The sequence below is a fragment of the Sturnira hondurensis genome, unplaced genomic scaffold (genome assembly GCF_014824575.4).
Source record: "Sturnira hondurensis isolate 20B ecotype Veracruz unplaced genomic scaffold, ASM1482457v3 Scaffold0004525, whole genome shotgun sequence".
In the NCBI taxonomy this organism is placed as follows: Eukaryota; Metazoa; Chordata; class Mammalia; order Chiroptera; family Phyllostomidae; genus Sturnira; species Sturnira hondurensis.
This window is the reverse complement of record NW_028077156.1, coordinates 175,089-195,746: the sequence shown is the minus strand read 5'-3', so window position 1 is coordinate 195,746 and position 20,658 is coordinate 175,089. Positions and strand designations below refer to the sequence as shown.

The 20,658-nt window shown below is 39.1% G+C and overlaps 1 protein-coding gene across 4 annotated transcripts in view; it reads left to right on the top strand.

The window, feature by feature from the left end:
- Nucleotides 1–7,529: 7,529 nt before the first annotated feature.
- LARS1 (leucyl-tRNA synthetase 1) overlaps nucleotides 7,530–20,658 on the top strand; it is a 69,343-nt gene continuing 56,214 nt past the window's right edge. For 2 of the 4 annotated variants that reach the window (XM_037045915.1, XM_037045914.1), the window contains exons 1-2: nucleotides 7,530–7,694; nucleotides 18,328–18,446. In XM_037045915.1, the coding sequence (XP_036901810.1) occupies nucleotides 7,689–7,694; nucleotides 18,328–18,446 (125 nt within the window). In that variant the 5' untranslated portion in view covers nucleotides 7,530–7,688. Of the gene's footprint in view, nucleotides 7,695–7,757; nucleotides 7,778–9,942; nucleotides 10,057–18,327; nucleotides 18,447–20,658 lie in introns of those variants that run through there. The other 2 variants (XM_037045916.1, XM_037045918.1) reach the window with 2 other exon arrangements.

The window sequence follows — 20,658 nt, the reverse complement described above, 5'->3', positions numbered from 1 at the left end:
CTGTATCTTGACTGTGATGGATACAGGAACTACAGTGGTGATAACATTGTATAAAATTTAATTTATATATATAATTTAATTTATGGAAAAACTTATAGACACACACACAAACATGCACAAATGAATATAAGTAAAGCCTGTATCATTGTCCATATTCTGACTATAATATTATACTATAGTTTTACAAATGTTAGCCATTAAGGAAATTGGGAAAAGTGTGAAGTTTTCTCTGCATTACTTCTGACAACTGCATATGCCTAGAAGTATGTTAATTAAAAAAAAAGTTGCTTTACACAGTTGAGTGTAGTGTCAACAGGAAGAAAAGGTTCGAAGTGGCATCTCTGGGTGTGCACATCCCAGAAACAGTCCTTGCCCTATTCACCAAGTGCTTCATGGTTTCCTGCTGGATCTGTGTGGGGACCCAGATCTGACATCCTTGAGATTAGAGAAGCATCCAGGAGGAATGTGCAAAGTTCCACTGCAGTAGTGACATTTTTCATGTACAGCAGGAACCAGCAACAGTAGTGGACTAACCAGACTCCAGTTCTCAGTTCTCTCTGGTCATCTCTCTGATATTAGCAGGTGGGGGCAAGGGGAACTGCCTTCTCTTCTTTGGATTAAATAGCTCCTTGGGATTTGGACACATCAAACAAGAACTCATATTCTTTGTGTGCCAGGCACTCTGCCCAGCAACATTGCATGGATTAGCCTCATTCAGTGCATGCATTTAGCCTTTCTTTCTTTTGAGAAATATTGATTGAAAACCTACCATAGTCAAAGCACTGTTATAGGCCCTAGGGATATAGCAATAAAGAAAACAGGCATTCTCTTGGAGATCAATTTTAACAGGAGGAGAATGATAACAAATAAATATAATATGTCAGGTAGAATATTTCTATAAAGAAAAATATGGCAAAGTGAGAAGATGAGAGTGATGGGGAAGTTAAAAGGACTCTTAGCAGAAATCTGGAGACAGGCAGGGTGTTCTTCATGTGGATATGTGAGAGAAGAGCTTTGTAGGGACTCATGGAGACCCTGAGGCAGGAACTAGCTTGGCATGTTTCAAGAAAGAGGGGTGGTGGGGGGGGGAATGGAACTGCCGCAGAGTGAGCTCAGGGGGAAAGTGACAATAGAAGAGCTTACAGAAATAGAGGCCAGATCACAAAGGACTTTGGTGGTCATGGTAGGGACTTTGGATTTGTATTCTGAGACTAGAAGACACTGCAGGTTTCAAGCAGAGGGATAAAATTATCTCTCATTTTAAATTTTTCAATCAAGGTCATTATGGCTGCGGTATGATCATCAGACTAGAGGGGACAAAAGTAGAGGTAGGAAAACCAGTTAGGAGACAATAAGCGAAGCAAACATTGCTGGTGGTTTGGACTAGACTCACAGTAAATGAGATGAGGAGAAAAGGTTGGATTCTGGATATATTTTTGAAGGTAGAGTCAATTAGTTTTACTGATAGATTAATTGTCCATGTGAAACACAAAGAGGAATCAAGGATGACACCAAGGTGTGTGGCAATCTGACTAGACACTACTCTCAGACACTATATGGAGTAACAGGCACAGGAAGATACTGACTTTCTGGCTGCTAAGATATTGGGGACCTGACCAATTAAGAGAAAAAAATAGAAATATGGTTGTGCCCCCAATTTGTATAGTTTAGACCCCTGTAATTTCATTGATACTGTGAAATAGGAATCACAAACAATAAATGCACAAAATAAATTTTAAAAATACAGTCACTGGAATTAGAATCTCAGTAATGTCATTGTTTGACAATGACAAACTGTCTTTGTTTCTCCTTTCTTTCTTTCTTACTTTTTTCCATTTATTTTTTCATAATTACTTTATTGTTATTCAATTACAGTTGTCTTTCCTTCCATTTCTTAAGGAGCCCTTATACTATTCCACAGTGGCGTTGGTCATGGTGGTGACAAGCAGTGTTTTGATGACTCAGGTGTCACATTTTCCATATGAGCCTATGACAGGGCTGGCAATGCTCTGTGGAATGTTGACAAGGTGGCTGGCTGAAGCTTGTGGATGCCAAATCTGGAATGGTGTGAGTGAGTGATTTCTAATTCCTGAGCATGACAAATACTACCTTTTTAGAATAAATCAGGGCAAAAGGGTTTCTCAAAATATTGGTACCTGAGAAGTGCAATATCTCTAATTTGGTTACATTTATCTAAGTGTAAAAAGTCTCTCTAATGAATATGGTTACTTGTTCCTAGCTCATGTCAGTCAGATTTAGAATTTCTGTTAATTTACTTAGTCTGTCCAAGTTGCTATAACAAAGTATATCACTTACTTTGGGTGATAAGACTGGGTGGCTTATAGACCGTTGGCTTACAGACTATTTATTTTTCACACTTCTGGAGGCTGGAAGTCTGAGATCAGGGTGCCAATAGGGCTGAGTGAAAGCTCTGTTCTGGGTTACACACTTTTCTTTGTATCGTCAGAAGGTGAAAGGGGATGGGAGGTTTGGAGGTTTCCTTTTTTAGATTTTAAATTTTTATTTATTTACTTTTATTGAATTTATTGGGGTGACATTGGTTCGCAAATGTGGGGTCTCTTTTATAAGGCACTAATCTCATTTGTGTGGACTCTGTCCTTTTGACCTAAGCAAAGGCCCCTCCTTGTAATACCATTGCATTGGTCATTAGGATTTCAACATATGAACTTTGGGGGAACACAGAGCACTGACTTCCAGTATCCTTTACTTCTCCACAAACTGGCTTCCAGTATCCTTCACTTTTTCTTTAGCTTAATATTTCCTGAGCACTTACCGTGGACTAGATATTGGGCTAATTGCCTGGCTTGGTGAGCTCATTTCCTCACAGCAGGCCTAAGGAGTAGGTATTATGATCATCATCCACCTTTTACACAGGAAGACTCAGAGTCCCAAGTTGAAGAAACAAAGCTAGCATGGGACAGTTCATTCAAGCATCCTGCTCCAAAGCCTGGTGACACAACTGCCCCACACACTCTTCCTCTAAGGCCCATTAACTGTCAGAGGTTACACACAGAGCAACCCCAAGATTAGCTAAGCACCTAAGTCCTGGAAGGATTCTTCTTTCTTCCCTATACTCATTTCTTGTATCATAAAAAATCTTCACCATTCAGTATGCATAAAAAGTAAAAGTAGAACAGTAATGAAGAAAAAATCATTTAAAAACAAAAGATATCTAATAGGGTAGGCAAGCGACACCCATATTCTTTGAGTGCCACTTGCTTATGGAACAGAATTATCAAAAGAAGTGCCTGCAACTTCTTCCTTGACTGTCATTCAAGAGTGGGGAAGTTAGGTAAATATGCGTGAAAAACAAATACAAAAGCACTCAAAGACAAGCCAAAACTAATTATAGCTTTACAGATCTAAACTTGGAAATGCTGACTCAATTGAATTGTGTGGAGATACTGGTGGGGTGGGTTTGGAAAAAAAACAAGAAGTGAGTTCTGTTTTGTACTTTTGAAAAATGATCTTGATGTGATCTGACAGCTGAAGAAGGTATAACATGCAATTATATAGTGATAACTAGCTCAGTTAGGCTAGGGAAGAGATTATTATGGACAGGCAAGCCTGTTCTATTTTAATCAAACTAATGTTTATAGGCCAATTTTCCTAGAATAATAATAAAAATAGCTGGCATTTTAAAGTGCTTACTATATGCCAGATAGACATATGTGGTTTATGAACATATGAATTCTTCAACCCTTACAGCAATCCTATGAGGTATTTATTATGATTACCCTTTTTTCATAGGGTGGTTAATTGTTTTGCCCAAGGTTACCTGGCTAGTTTATAGCCCAATGATGCACTTGGTCTGTCTGATTCAGAGCCTGAATCCTTATTCACTATGTAACCTTTCTAATTTCACTTCTCTAGAGAGGTTATTCCACATGGCCTAGCAAAGAATCAACAATTCTCAATTAAAAAGTCGTATTACTATAATAAATTTCATTTTCCAATTATCTCTTGAATTGATTCACCATTCTCTACCTTGACTGCTGCCACCATAGTCTAAACTACCATCACCTCTCATCTGGACAATTGCAATAACCTCCTACTCGTATTTTTGCTCCCTCGTGATCCTTCTTCAGAATGATATTTATAAAACACAAATAGAGCCATGTTCCTCCCTTGCCTAAAATGCCTCCATGGATTCCCACTACTCCCATTGCTTCCATGTGTGCCTCTTCCACTAGACTGTAGGGAGGTGACTGCACCTCTCCTTGTTCAAGTGTTGTATCCTAGCATCTAGGATAGTACCTTGCTCATAGTAGAAGGTAAATAATTTTTCTTGAATGAATGGAATTCAAATGATGCTTAAGAGAAGAATATTGGGGTCTTAAATAGGAAAATTAAAAATGATGAAATTGGACATATGGAAGTAGATTTTTCATAATTTGTAACCACCCAATTACTTGCTTATATTCTTTAATGTCCCTTTAGACTGTAAGCTATGTGAGTACAGGGACCATGTCTGCCTTGTTCCCTACTATATCCTAGCTCTACCTTAGGTTACTTGGAGGTGTTTAATAAATATTTGTTGTATGAATAATTTTTAAATAACAATGTGCATTAGAAGCTAATGAATCAAAGATGACAAATAGTACTGGTTAGGGCAGAATTGGAACAGGAAACTATAATCATGGTTATAAGAGCTATGGAGGATGAGGATTCTCATTCATTCAATAAATATTTATAAGGCATCTGCTATGTGCCAGACACTGTGCTAGGCAGCCTCTGCTGTTCATAGAGCTTATGGTCTAGTGATAAACAGGCAGTGAATATTCAGTAAAATACTGAATTTCCCTAGGGAAAGGAGAAAGGGAGTGCTTCAGGGAACATCTAGGAGGGGTTATTTAACCCAGAATTTGGCTGTCCGAAAGAGGTGTCTAAATGATTAGTGACCAAAGAAAGAGGCTGTGGAAAGTAATGGAGAGTATTTATATGTGTAAGAGCCCAGAGGCAGGAGTGCCAATAGTAGGCTCTCTACATAGTCTAAGGTTTCTTCTTTCTTTCATTCAGCACATTTTTATTGAGCCCCTACTATGTGCCAGACATTCCATTAGGCCATAATTAGATTTGTACTTTAATACTAGTTGAAAAATGTAGGTATGAATAGAGTGAAGAAATACAACAAAGTCACTATAGTTAAGCTGCTAAATTACTAAAATCGAATAGGTGGAGGCATGAGGAAATGGTTCTGTTCTTGTTTTCACTAGCCCTGGAACTTAAATTTTGAAGTTTCCAGTCTTGCATTAACACCTGGATATACACAAGACCTCCATCCAGATAACCCTTTGATTACTCCTAAAGGACTAAGGAGACAATGTCACATGTCAGACCAACTGGTATCCATTATCCAGGCCACTGGTCATCTAGAGGATTTACCAACCCAGAGGCTACAAATGAAGGGTTGATTTATCTCAAGAATACACTTTTTACTATAGGGGCACTTAGCTTTTCTTTTTTCTTCTGACCACTCTGGGTATTCCTGTAGCTGTTCCTAGTTATGGTTTGCAAACCCTTAAGCAAATCTTCATCATTTATTTCTAACCAAAGCCTCCAGACACTTCTTTTTTACAGGAGAAAAAATTAATTTTGTTTGTTTACTCTTCAGTAAGTCTAAATCCTTGAGTGGGTACAGCATTACTTGGGTTCTGTGTCCAATGGCCTTAGAAAAAGGTTGATTCAGAATTTACCACAAACCATACCACTTTTTCATGAATAAGAGTTACCTTTCCCCAGATGAGTCTGGTTTGTTCATTTTGCCACCAGGTGTCACTGTGTTGTTGTTTGCCTTGTACACAGGCACATCTCTTACCTAGGTAGAATCTGGAGTGTACATACCTTCAATTTGAAGAAGAGTTACATGCTCCCTCTGGTTCCAGAGACCATGCTATAGTCAACAAAAATGGCCTTGGACCACAGCCTTCCAGAAGTATTTGTCATTACAGAAACCCTCTTCCCAGCAGGCTGTGAGAGATGGTGGAAAGTTGACTCTTGAGTTTGACTACATATATACATATTGCATATAAGTTAAAATTTATTTTTATAAAAATTTTCATTACAAAATTCTCCCCTTCGTCCTTCGGGAAAGACACACTTCTGGGCTGTCTCTCTCCCCCGAAGTGCTTTGTAGATACTTAATGAATGTGTACTGAATTAATACATGAACTGACCACCAGAAAGTAAAACCCGTGGCTCATCACTTTTCGGTAGATTTTTCTTTGATGATGGAAAGGTTCTAATTCCTCACTGTCTGATTACATGATAAACACCAGGCACATAAACTAAGGAGCGCTTGAAGGGTGGCTAGTGTAACTGAAGAACTTAATTTTTTAAAGAGGTGGCAATTTAATGCAGCATGACTAGAATTTATCCAAAATTTTTATTTTCTTTTTTGAATTAATTTCAGTATTTATTTATTAAATTTAAATAGCCACATGTGGCTACTGACTACCGCAGCACACAGCTCAGCCTTGAATAGCAGCATAGCTGAAGTAGCCTGAGATTGGCACTGGCACCAGGTAGTCATCAACCTCTCTTAAAAATGGAGATTGTTGGAAGGGCTGTGGGGGCGGGGATGGGTCAGGATGCGAGTAAAAGACAGAAAACTGTACTTGAACAACAATTTTTTTAAAGATTTTATTTATTTACGTTTAGAGAGGAAGGGAAGGAGAGAAGGAGAGAAATATCAATGTATGGTTGCTTGTCCTGAGTCCCCTGCTGGGAACTGGCCTGCAACCCAGGCATGTGCCCTGACTGGGAATCGAACCGCGATCCTGTGGTTCACAGGCCCGAGCTCAATCCACTGAGCTACACCAGTCAGGGCAACAATTTAAATAAAATTAAATTTAAAAAATGAAGATTGTTAATAAATGGTTATAAACTGTCTAAATTCTGGGCTGTTGAATGCCACCGACAGTGATAAATATACACGCACAGTGGCAAGTCATAATTAGCATCTGCCACAGAAGACTAATAAATTTCGCATCTTGCCCTGGCTGGTGTGGCTCAGTGGATTGAGCGCGGGCCTACAGAACCACACGATGGAGGTTCGATTCCCAGTCAGGGCACATGCCTGGGCTGCAGGCCAGTTCCCAGCGGGGGACGCATGAGAAGCTGCAGCCACACATTGATGTTTCTCTTCTTCTCTCCTTCCCTTCCCCTCTAAAGATAAATAAATAAATAAATAAATAAATAAAATTAAAAAAAAATTCACATCCTGGCATCTTGACACCCAACCACCTCCACCCACCTCCACTGGGTGAAAAAGTTGAACTAAGGCTTGGGGCTTCACTGCAGTCGGAGCGCGCAGCCGCAGGCGGACTTTGTAGTTCAATGTGCCCATGTCTTCACTACCGGTGTCACTTCCGAATGGCCTATCGGGTCACCTTTCCGTATCCCGTTGTTCTCTGGGAATTGTAGTCAATAAGTGCCTACTGCACTTGGGCTTTAGCGGTCCTGGAACTACAATTCCCGCAGACTAAGAGATTCACCCGCCGGTAGTTAATAGTGAGCCAGCGATTGCCTCAGCAGGAGTGTGTGCTCTAGTGACTTGGGAGACCTGGGATCCCTGATAGGGAGCGGGACAGGTTATAACTATTCCGTTGGGGAGGGGGATCGCCGAGGTCACGGTCGTGGGTTTGCACTGTCGGCTGGGCGGCGCCATGGCGGTGAGTTTTTGCGGGAAGAGAGTCCGCTTGGCCGGGCCTTAGAACCGGCCGATCTGTGTGTTTGCCAGAACTACAAGCTTCAGGTGGTAGCCTCTGCCCTGAAGGGAAAAGTCCTTTTCTAAAGAAAGGGGGGCTCCTGTCCCTCATGTTTGAGGCGTGCCTTTTTCTTGCAGGTCACGATGAGTCAGGAACGGGTGTCTTTAACTTTACAGACCACTTGATGTCATGTGTGTTACTTCACCGAAGTTTCTAAATCTGATTTGGAGAGAGAAGACTATGTAACATTGATTACCGCTTTCAACAAAAAATTAAGCGCACCCTAGTGAAACAGACAAAAATCTATGCATTCATAGTGTTTTTTATGTGTGTGTGGTCTACATACTGAAATATATGGTAAAATATGTCAGGTCCTGATAAGTAGGACACGGAAGTGTGGGGTGGGGTAGGCTAGGGTTGCAATATTAGGAAGTTGATCATTAAGGCTTTGTTGAGAAGGTGGCATTGTGGCAAAAAGGAGGGAGGAAGCCATACACGGAGGCTTCCGTGTATAGGAAGCCACCTATACAGAGGAAAAGATTTCCAGGCAGAAGCAACAGTGTGAGTGAAGAGCAAGGAGGGCTGTGTGTCTAAACACTGATCCAGGGGAGATGGTGATGACGGAGAGCGTGTGTGCGGGGGACAGGGGTGGGTCAGTGGGTATGATGTAGGTCATCTTAAGGCCTTGTAAGCTGCTGATTGAAGAATGGGTTCAAGAAAGAATGGAGGCCCTGGCTGGTGTAGCTCAGTGGATTGAGCGCGGGCCTGCGAACCAGACAATCGCGGTTGGAATCCCAGTCAGGGCACATGCTTGGGTTGCAGGCCAGTTTCCGGCAGGGGTCAGTTCCCTGCAGGGGATGCACCAGAAGCAACCATACATTGATGTTTCCTTCCTCTCACCGTCCCTTCCCCTCTAAAGATAAATAAATAAAATATTAAAAATAAAATAAAATAGTTATTAAAAAAAGAAAGAATGGGAAGGGAAGGACTGGATATTTTGAGTATGGATAACTCTTGAGGAATTCTATAAAGGAAAGTGGAGGAATGGGGTAATAACAGGACTTTTTTTAAGACAAGAGAAATTATACAATACTTGTATGCTCACAGAAAGTATCCTGTAGAGAGGGAAAATTGATTTGGAAGAGAAGAGATTGCTGGAGTGATGTTCCTGAATAGAATAGGGGACATAGGATCCAGTGCATCAGTGGAGGGGTTAAGTAGGACCATGTTCATCTATATAGTAACAGGAAAGAAGGCAGAATATATGGGTACAGATGCATGTGGGTTGGTAGATGTGATGAGAGAGGCTGTGGAAATTTTCTGTTCACTTTTTTTCTCTCACTGAATTAGGTACCAAGATTATCAGCTAAAAACAAGGGTGGGAGAGGAAGGGTTGGAGGTTTGAGGAGGGAGGAGAAAGTATGAAACAATTGTCTAGGACATTGCCATTAGTAGAACTTTATGTGGTGATGAAAATGTGCTATTTTTGCACTGTTTCATTTGGTAGCCGCCAGCCCCATGGGGCTATTGATCATTTGAAATGTGCCTACTGCATTGGAAGGACTGAAGTTTAATGTAATTTTATGATTGTAGTCATGTGTGACTTTTGTACTGGACAGTATGCACCTTTAAATTTGAGAAGCCCTGGTGTAGGAGAAGAAGTAACTGAGTGAGTTTCAGAAAGTGGTATTTTGGGGCATCTCTTGATGTTAGTGGTCATGAATTTAAGTTGAGACTAGTCAGCTGCCTGAGTGAAGGAGCAGAGCAGATGGATAGAAGGATTGGAATTTGCCAGGCAAGAATGATGAAGACAAGGGCAAAGGAGTGATTGATTATACAGGTGGACTTCAGGGATAGAAGTGAAGGATTGGGGTGGGAGGGGCCTAAGAGTTAGTGAAAAGGGGTCACTATCAGTAGGTCTCAATGGGGTTGAAAATTATTGAAGTTGGAATTCTAGCAGAGTTAAGACCAATCATGTCAATAACTAACATTTCGTAGGTATTATGCTTTGTGTTGAGTGTTTATTTGCATTATCTCATTCAATCTTCACACCAATGTGTATTTGAGGCAGGCATTCTTACCACCTGCAGTTTACAAATGAAGAGACCTACACTTAGAGAATTTAATTAGTATAGCTAGTATATGATGAAGGTGGATAAGAACTTGAATAGACTGACTCCTTTGTGAATCACTGTGCTGTATTGTTTTCCAGGGAAAACCAGGACTGATTTCTGGTCCAAAGCTTTTGTTCCAGCTTGCTCAGTGCCTCACCACCAACTCCACCCCATACCATCTTGGTGGTATTCTCAGCCAGTGAAATGTGCAGGTCCTTTTTTTACTTGGTGTTAATGGGAATGGGCTTTTTAATTTATAAGACCTTAATACATTTTTAAATTTCTTTTAAAGTTTTATATAAGGAAACTGGTAGATATTATTGTTTCACTTTATTCACTTCTTGGCCTTTGAAAATATTCATCTTTTACACTGTCATGATACTGGTTAGTTTTATTGGAAGAATCCAATAAGAGATCCCTTTAAGAAAGAACAGTAACAATAATAACAATATTGAGTTGGCCAAAAAGTCCATATGTTTTTTTCTGTAAAATAAAAGACACATTTTTCATTTTCACCAGTAACTTTATTGTTGGCATATTTTGAGTATGTTGGTAAAAATCAATGGTAGAACATTGATTTTTTCGCAGTTAATGTCTCCATTTGATTGCTGTCAATTTCAACTGATCTACGATGCAACTGTGGAGCATCATCCATTGAAAGAAATTGCCAGCATTCAACTTCGCAAACCACTTTTGACCACTAACTTTCTGTTAGTCACAGCCCCTTCTTCATACTCTGCACAAATCCTTTTTTTGCATTGCAGCTCCCTTTGTACTTTTTTTTAAAAAATATTTCGTTTATTTATTTTTAAAGAGAGGAGAAAGGAAGAAGAAAGAGAGGGAGGGAAATACCAATGTGTGGTTGCCTCTCATGTGTCCCCAACTGAAGACATGGTCTACAACCCAGTCTTGTGCCCTGAGTGGGAATCCAACCATTGACTCTTTCATTCGCAGACTGGCACTCAATCCACTGAGCCACACCAGCCAGGGACCTTTCTTGAAATAATAAAGCATCACATGTCAGAAATGTTGCACATTTTCTTCCATCTTCAGTATTAAAATGGCTATACAAAAATTCACCAATTTTCATAATTTTTTAAAGTATGCAGATATAACGGTGGTCACAATACAGTCTAACAAAATTGTATTGAGTGAAGTTAAAAACAGCTAAGTGCTACTAGAGCCATTGCACAGAGAAAAACCAAACAAACTTTTTGGCCAGCCCAATAGCTAAATATATTGATTACTTATTCTGTGCCAGGCATTAGTGTTTTGCTTAATTTTTCATCAGAACAACCATATAGCAGGTGCTGTTATTATCCTCATTTAACTGATGGGGAAAATAAGGCATCAGATATACTAAGAGGTAGATGTGGAATTTGAGTTCATTTGTTTCCATTCTGGAGCCTTTTTTTAATGCTTGTACTATTCCCAAATGTAAACTCGTTGTGGAATTTCTTTTGCAAACGCCCTTCCATAAGGAAAGTTTTCTTTTTCCAAAGGAAATCTTACCAATAGTAAATTTTATAAGACAATAAAAATGGAATAGCATGGATAGGATGTTAGTTTTTATTTTATAAATTAATTTGTAAAGAGCAAGCAATGTACTTTTTATCATAGGAATATTTATTTTATAGAGCTTTTAACAGTTTTAACCTCTTTGAGTTATACAGTGTATCAGTCTTCCAGAGGGGACCTGAGAAGGTAATAATGATAGTAGCCAACTTAGAAAAATGTATTATAAAATTTTTCATTTGGGAAATTTAAGTAGTGAACAAAGTAGAGATAATAGTATTATGTACTTTTTTAAAAAATATTTTATTTATTTATCTTTAGAGGGGAAAGGAAGGAGAAAAGGAGAGAAATATCAATGTATGGTTGCTTCTCATGCATCCCTTGCTGGGAACTGGCCTGCAACCCAGGCATGTGCCCTGACTAGGAATTGAAGCACCATGTTTGGATCACAGGCCCGTGCTCAATCCACTGAGCTACACCAGCCAGGGCTGTTTTTTAATATATTTTATTGATTATGCTATTACAGTTGTCCCATTTTCCCCCTTCATTCCCCTCCACCCTGCACACCCCTTTCCACACACATTCCCTTGCTTTAGTTCATGTCCATGTGTCATAAGTTCTTTAGCTTTTATATTTCCCATACAATTCTTGCTTTCCCCGTTTATTTTATACCTACCGTCTATGCTACTCATTCTCTGTACCTTCTCCCCCTCTCTTCTCCCGCTCCCCTGTTGCTAACCCTCCATGTGATCTCCATTTCTATGATCATGTTCCTGTTCTAGTTGTTTGCTTAGTTTGCTTTTGATTTTGTTTTAGGTGTGTTTGTTAATAATTGTGAGTTTGCTGTCATTTTACTGTACATATTTTTTATCTTCTTTTTCTTAGATAAGTCCCTTTAACATTTCATATAATAAGGGCTTGGTGATGATGAACTCCTTGAACTTGACCTTATCTGAGAAGCACTTTATCTGCCCTTCCATTCTAAATGAAAGCTTTGCTAGATAGAGCAATCTTGGATGTAGGTCCTTGCCTTTCATGACTTGGAATACTTCTTTCCAGCCCCTTCTTGCCTGTAAGGTTTCTTTTGAGATATCAGCTGACAGTCTGATGGGAACTCCTTTGTAGGTGACTGTCCCCTTATCTCTTGCTGCTTCTAGGATTCTCTCCTTCATTTTAATCTTGGCTAAGGTAATGATGATGTGCCTTGGTGTGTTCCTTCTTGGGTCCACCTTTGGGACTCTCTGAGCTTCCTAGACTTCCAGGAAGTCTATTTCCTTTGCCAGATTGGGGAAGTTTTCCTTTATTATCTGTTCAAATAAGTTTTCCACTTGTTGCTCTTCCTCTTCCCTTTCTGGTACCCCTATAATTCAGATGTTGGAACGTTTAAAGATATCCCGGAGGTTCCTAAGCCTCTCCTCATTTTTTTGAATTCTGGTTTCTTTATTCTTTTCTGTTTGGTTGGTTGTTTCTTCCTTCTGGTCCACTCCACTGGTTTGAGTCCCAGGTTTCTTCTCATCACTGTTGTTTCCCTGTGCATTTTCCTTCATTTCACTTAATGTAGCCTTCATTTTTTAAATCTAATTTTTGACCAAAGTCATCCAGTTCTGTGAGCATCCTCATCACCCGTGCTTTGAACTGTGCATCTGATAGGTTGGCTATCTCTTGGTTGCTTAGATGTATTGGCTCTGGGGCTTTGATCTGTTCTGTTTGAGCCATTTTTATTTGGTCTGGTTGCGCCTGTTATGTATGAGCCTTAGGTTTTCACCAGTGTGGGTCAACCCGGGTTGTGATGCTGTGTGTGAGAGCAGGGTCAGAGAGGGAACCATGGTGCTTGCTCTGCTCTCTGTCAGGTTTCAGTCCCTTCTGCTGCTTCCCCCAAGAAAAACCGGATCCTTCTGGTGCTGGTTCCTGGGTGGGTGGGCTTGTGTATGTTCTAGGACCCTATGGGTCTCTCCAACAAACTCTCCTGTGAGGCTGGGAATCTCTCCCTGCACCTCAGCCCCCACAAGTGTTTTCAATTGGTGCTTTATGTGCCAGTGTTGGGGCCCTGTATTGCGCGGTCTGTTTTGCTGCCTGTTTTATCTGTGCACGAATGTGTGACCTCGGTCAGCCTGCCACCTTGGGTGCCTCACTGGGTCTGCTTGTTGCCATCCTGCTCCCTGGGTCTGCCAGATGCTCCTTTTTTCTGCCGCAACCCCTCTCTGTCAGCCTCCGACTCCACCCCTCTTACCAGTCTGGATGAATGATTGTCAGACTTTGTACAGTTCAATTTTCTGTCAGTTCTGGTTGCGTTTTTTGTTTGTTTGTTTCTAAATCGTTGTTGTCCTTAATTTTGGTTGTGCTAGGAGGCACAGTGTGTCTAGCTACACCTCATCTTGGCTGGAAGTCTGTATTATGTACTTCTGTATACCCATGACCCAAGTTGAATACTTGGCAGCTCACAACCAATCTTGTTTCTTATATATTTCACCTCAACCCCTTACCCCCTCAGGATTTTAAGCAAATTTAAGGCATTGTAACATTTCATTTGTATAGTAAGTTCATAGTTTGGTAAGTTTTTAAAAATGTAATGATAACTTCTCTTAAACATATCCACAGTGCTGTTTTCACACCTAGTAAGCACATGATGTCTAGTCTTTTTGTGATAATGGTTAACATTTTTGAGCATTTACCATGGATCTGGCGCTATGGTAAGTCCTTCGTGTATATTATCTCTTTTAATAATAATACGAGGTGGGTATAATTAGTATCCTCACTTTATAGGTAAGTAGAGAAATGCAGGCATAAAAAGATTAAGGAACTTAAGCCCTGGCTGGTGTAGCTCAGTGGATTGAGCGCGGGCCTGCGAACCAGTCGATCGCGGTTCGATTCCCAGTCAGGGCACATTGCCTGGGTTGCAGGCCAGTTCCCAGCAAGGGACGGAGGAAAGGCAACCATACATTGATATTTCTCTCCCTCTCTCCTTCCCTTCCCCTCTAAAAATAAATGAATAAAATCGTTAAAAAAAAAAGATTAAGGAACTTGCCTAGGGTTCTGCAGCTACTAAGTGGTGGAGCTAAGATGTGGTCAGAGAATCAAGAGAAAGCAAAAATAGAAGTAGGAAGGTGGCTCCCATTCAACCATTTAGTTGCATGGTGATCTCAGAGCTTGAGATTCATTATGTTTGAAATGATAATTGCTGGTCTGCTCACTTGTTAATGTTTGTAAAGTGTTTTAACAACTGTAGAATACTATGAATATGTGAAAAAGTTTACCATCCTAGTTAGTGTTTCTTTATTGGGGGTGATTTTTGTCTTCCAGGAAACATTGGGTATGGAGACTCTGGATTCTCACAGTTGGTGGGTGTGCTACTGGCATCTAGTGGGTAGAAGCCAGATATCCTCCTAAACAGTACACAAGACAGCCTCTGAAAACAAAGAATTTAGTCCAAAATATCAGTAGTGCCACTGCTTAGGAACTCTATTAAATAACCATTTAACTAATTAAAATAACCAATTGTCTAGTTGAATAACCAATGAAGAAATTAAGGCTCAGATTGATCAAGTGACTTTGTTCTGGGTTATACAAGTTGGTGCTGGGGCCAATATCAGATTTCATTACAATCAACTTTTGAGGTTTGAGGAACAAGTTTTTCTGAGAAGCAGAAACCTCAAAGAGCTTTTGTATACTGAGCATAATCAGTACAGTGAAAAGAAACACATAATTCTAAGTAATTTGTAGAAGACTTGCTTTCATGTTTTGTCAAGTTGGTGGCATGGTCATAAGCAGAAAACATTTGTCATGTAACTTCTTTGTCTGTGGTGTTGTACTTGGTGCTGAGGTGACTGCAAAGGATCTGAAAGTTGCTCCCTGCCAGGAGTTCACAAAGCCCTTGGGTAAATGTCCTAAGAATCATTAAGCTGCATGCAGTGGAACTGAACTCAAGTTGGTTCAAGTAAAGAGGAAATTGGTAATAACACAGTTGGATTTCCTATGACCCAAGGTTAGAAGGTATAACTAGGCTTCAATGAGTCCCTAGATGCTTTTTTTTTTTTTGCTTTGTGGGCCCTTTTCTCTGTAAAAAATATTAAAACTTATATTTTACAACTATTTTGGCATAAAGGCAAATCTAATGTTATATATTATTTCTCTAAAACCTAAAAGTTTATTGTTTTTCTTGATTTTTTAAAAGAAATTAAAATGTTTGTTTGAGTGTTTAAAAGTATGTGGGCCCTCAGCACTGAGCCTACTGTACCTGCAGGTTAAGTTGGCTATTAGGAGTTAGTTGTACAGGCTATTTTAAGGGCTGGTGGAAGTAACTTACTTTCTTCTGCCCAAAACCCCTTTGCCAGAACTTAGTCAATCTAACTGTTAATTCACCTGAAAACATAGCAGAGTACACTTAACCACTTCTGCTGCACGTCCCTGGATAAGACTGGACTTTTGTTGCTGAACAAGGAAGGGAAGGAACAGATATTGCATAGTCTATCTGCCGTCGCAGCCATAGTTTATTTTAAAATGGTGGTCCTTGTGTATTAGACTTGATGATAGGTTAGCCTGTATTGGAGTGGAGAGACTGGAGGCAACTTACTTCTTAAGAGGGTTTTACAGTAAGAGGGAGCAAAGGATCTGAGATCTAAATGAAGGGGGTTAGTAGCAGGAATGGAAAGGAGTGAACCACTGCAGGGCCTTATTCTTTCTTGGAAAAGGAAATACTTTCTGCAACCACACTTGGTTTTATGGAAATTCTCATGAAAGAGTCGAAATTGCTTAGCATCTTGATTCAAATATGTAACCCAGTTCCTAGTCTATGCTATTTTTTTATGTTTGTGGTATGTAAAAACAGGCAATGTGTTATTCATTTCTTCTCTTTTAAATCTTTAAATATTCAACAAATATTTGAGAGACTGCTGTAAGCTAGGCATTGAAGATAAAATGAGAAAAAAAGACACAGTTCCCACCATAAACAAACTCACAGTCTTGTAGGAAAGATGGACAGATACTGATGTCTCTGTGTGATTAGGGCTGTCAGAGGGGAAATATTTGTAGGTAGGAACATATTAAGAATGGCATCTCATAAACTCTTGGGAAATCAGCTGAGACCTGAAGAAGGAGAGAGCGAGGCAAAGAGTCTGGTGGAGTATGAGAGGAGAAGGAATAGTTTGAACACAGGCCCAGAGGTGAGAGCAGGACCCTGGCATATTGGGGGTGGGGGGCGGGAATGCAGATGGCTTAATAGGCCTAGAATGTGGTGATGGAGGAATGGGGGATGAGGCTGGGGCTGGGTGGTATGAGACAAGAAGGACCTTGAATGCCAGGTTTAAGACTATGGACTTTATCCTGAGAGCATAGAGAACTTCTATGGGGATTGAGCTGATCAGATTTGTTTTGATATGATTTCCAGTCACAGCAATTATGATTTGGTTGGGATTTGTAGAAATAAAAACATGTTATTTCCTTTGGTTCCTAGATAAACTTCTTATATGTCCGTAACTTTTCACATTGTGGAATCTTTCTCATTTCCTCTTTGCCTTTTTAACAAGGTTCTTTTAATCCACATTTCACCTCTTACACAGACTGACATTTCATCTTTCTGTTGCTTGTACTTCTCTTCTTATACTTACTTAAAAAAATAAGAAAGAATAATAAACCATTCTTTCACTTATAAATGAAAATAGTAAAACAGAGATGACAAATTTATGTTAGATTTGTAGTGAATCTTACCTAATTCTAATAGTACTAGTTTGTATTATTACATAATATACAAGTTCTATTTAAGATAGTTATTGGAGAAATAATTGTATGTTTTTTTATTGCGTGGAGTTTCTTTTTGTATAATACTTCAAAATGTGTAACCATTAAAAAAAAAGCTAAGAACCCAGTGTATCTGTGATATTCATGGGAAGCAATTTTAAAATTACTGGATAGGAGGGGCAGAGGGAGGGCACAATCAAAGGAGACCGAAATCCAGAGGTTAGGTGACTTGGCAAGGTCACCTGTCTGTCTAGTGGGTGATAGAGGTATAAGTAGAACCCAGGTATTTTCCCATTTGAAAATGCTGCAGAATCTGGAAATGTTAGCAGGTGAAGCAAATCTGATTTCCATTCAGATAATTTTATACCAGAAAATAAAATTCTAGAAACTGATATTAAGTTTTGAAACAGAATTAGATTTGTGTATGGTCCACTGATATCCAGATTTTACACTGACCTTTCCCTAAGTGCTGAGTTCCACTCCACTCTCAGCACACTTACTATTAGCAGCTAATTCTTTGTACCAGATTCACACACTGAGAATGAAGCTCTATCCTTTCTTCCTCTTTTAGAGGTAGAGTGATCATGCATGTTTGTCACTTTCATCCCAGGTTGGCTTAAGAGATGATGGGAATATTGCCAGGTAGATCCATTCTACTTGAGTCATGCATGCCATTCTGTATTTCATTTTAATTTCATATTAATAATTTGATAACCATTTCAGAGAGTTCTGTGTCAGCCTTCTTGGAACAAAAATGATGCCACCTCTATTCCTTGGGTCTGAATGTCCTTCTTTGCTAGTATGACTGCAGCTTGACAATCAGGCACTGCTCCATCCTGTACTTTACAAATATAGCGTGAGGCAAAAGTAGGTTTGCAGTTGTGAGTACCCAACTTGTATTATTATTGATTAATTATTTTATTATTTTCTAAGCACCTGTAAATCTACCTTTGTCAACCCTTGTATTTATGTGTTTTAACTAAATAGGAATGTTTCACAAAAGAGTATTTCAAAGCTTTTTATACATTTAAGTAATTCTTTAACCATCCCTTTGGGGTTTGAGGTGTACAGGTCACGATAACCCTAACTTTTAGTCTTGTTCATTTAAATTTCAATATAGCCATGGAAAAAATGGGTCTATCACTAAACAGCTCAGTTCTGTGTGAACCCATTTTTTTTAAAGCAAGTCTGTTGAAGTATAGAGTGGGTTATTCTATCTCTTTTGTTTCTAATAGGAAAGAAAAGGAACAGCCAAAGTGGACTTTTTGAAGAAGATTGAGAAAGAAATTCAACAGAAATGGGATACCGAGAAAGTGTTTGAGGTCAATGCATCCAATTCAGAGAAGCAGGCTAGGTGAGTAATAGTTTGTGAAGTTCTGCACATTGTGTTTCTAAAACAGTTGGCTTTATGGAACAGAACCTGCTCTGTGGAAAACATACAGCAGGTTGCTTTTAGAATTTTTGAAATGGGCTAAAGGAAGTGACTTCCATTTTCCGTATTTAAAATTAGAACCTTCTTATGGAATTCTTAAAGGATTTTTTCCTACATTAAGGGATTTTTAAAAATAATTTTTCATATTCAGATGAAAGAGGATGTTTTGAAATTTTATCTTTGCTGACTGGTAAAACGAAGTCCTTCTATTAGAGAAATTGATATTATAGTGATAATCATCTTCGCAGATACAAAATAAAAATTTTTAAAGGTATCTGTATTTGAAGATCTTATATCATAAATGCCGTATAGCCTCAATGTTAAGTCTCACTGATAATAAGACAAACCGTAGACAATGATATGATACTGAGGAGGAATGAAAACAAAATAACTGACCCACAGCAGTGCCAATAAATATATGTGTTCCTTATAAGATGAATCTAATTTCTGACATGTTGAAATGTAGAAAAATAATGCTACTTAGAATTAGGGAAATACATTGATAACAATAATAGTAGCTAACAAAACAATTTACTGTTCAATATCTAAAAGCAGAAGGAAATACACCACTTTCTACATGCAATTCTCAATTTACTCTTATTAATAAACCTTTAGGGTTAGCAATATTTATACCCTTATTTAATAGATGAGGATATCCTGGCAGAGTGAGGCTGAGTAACAATCTCAAAGTTGCATGGGTGGGAAATGACAGGCCTGGACTTCTTTTCAGGTCTTTCTGATTCTAAATGAAGTCTATCCTCCTTTCAAGCTACACTCTACTGGAATTTTTCTTTTTAAAAAAGAAAAAAAGAGTTTGCTGTAGTATAAAGTCTTTGGTGTTATACTTTATATTTTGAAGCTTCTGTTTGGTTCTATAATTTTGGTCAAGTTTAAGGTAGTTTAAAGATAACTAAAGTGAACTGAAAAGCTGCTTTGTTCAGTGAAAGAAAATGAACCGCAGCTATGTGCAGCAATGCTGAAGGAACTTAGAAACACTACACTGATTGGGAAAAAGCAAATTATAGAAGTCTATATGAAATACACCATTTTTAATAAGCTCATAAGTGAATGAAATTAAATGATACAGTTTTTTTAAAAATTTTAATTTGAATGATTTACATTTGAGATTTCTTACCACAATCAGATTTTTAAAATATATTTTATTGACTATGTTATTACAATTGTCCATTTTCTCCCCTTCACTCCCCTCCACCCCCTCCCACCTACGTTCTCCCCCTTTAGTTCATGTCTGTGTGTCATACTCATAAGTTCTTTAGTTTCTACATTTCCCATACTATTCTTACCCCCTTCTTGTCTATTTTCTGCCTACCATCTATGCTACTTATTCTCCATACCTTTTCTCCCTCTCTCCTCCTCCCATTCCCCTGTTGCTAATCCTCCATGTGATCTCCATTTCTGTGGTTCTGTTCCTGTTCTGGTTGTTTGCTTGGTTTGTTTTTGGTTTAGGTGTGGTTGTTAATAACTGTGAGTTTGCTGTCATTTTACTGTATGTGGTTTTTATCTTCTTTTTCTTAGATAGGTCCCTTTAACATTTCATATAATAATGGCTTGGTCATGATGATCTCCTTTAACTTGGCCTTATCTGGGAAGCACTTTATCTGCCCTTCCATTCTAAATGAAATCTTTGCTGGATAGAGCAATCTTGGATGTAGGTCCTTGCATTTCATGACTTGGAATACTTCTTTACAGCCCCTTCTTGCCTGTAAGGTGTCTTTTGAGAAATCAAGCCCTGGCTGGTGTAGCTCACTGGATTGAGCACGGGCTTGCGAAACACACGAGAAATCAGCTGATAATCTTATGGGCACTCCTTTGTAGGTAACTGTCTCCTTTTCTCTTGCTGCTTTTAAGATTCTCTTCTTATCTTTCATCTTGGGTAGTGTAATTATGATGTGTCTCGGTGTGTTCCTCCTTGGGTCCAACTTCTTTGGGACTCTCTAAGCTTCGTAGACTTCCTGGAAGTCTATGTCCTTTGCCAGACTGGGGAAGTTCTCCTTTGTTATTTGTTCAAATAAGTTTTCCACTTGTGGCTGTTTCTTTTCCCCTTCCGGTACCCCTATAATTCAGATGTTGGAACGTTTAAAGATATCCTGGAGGTTCCTATGCCTCTCCTCAT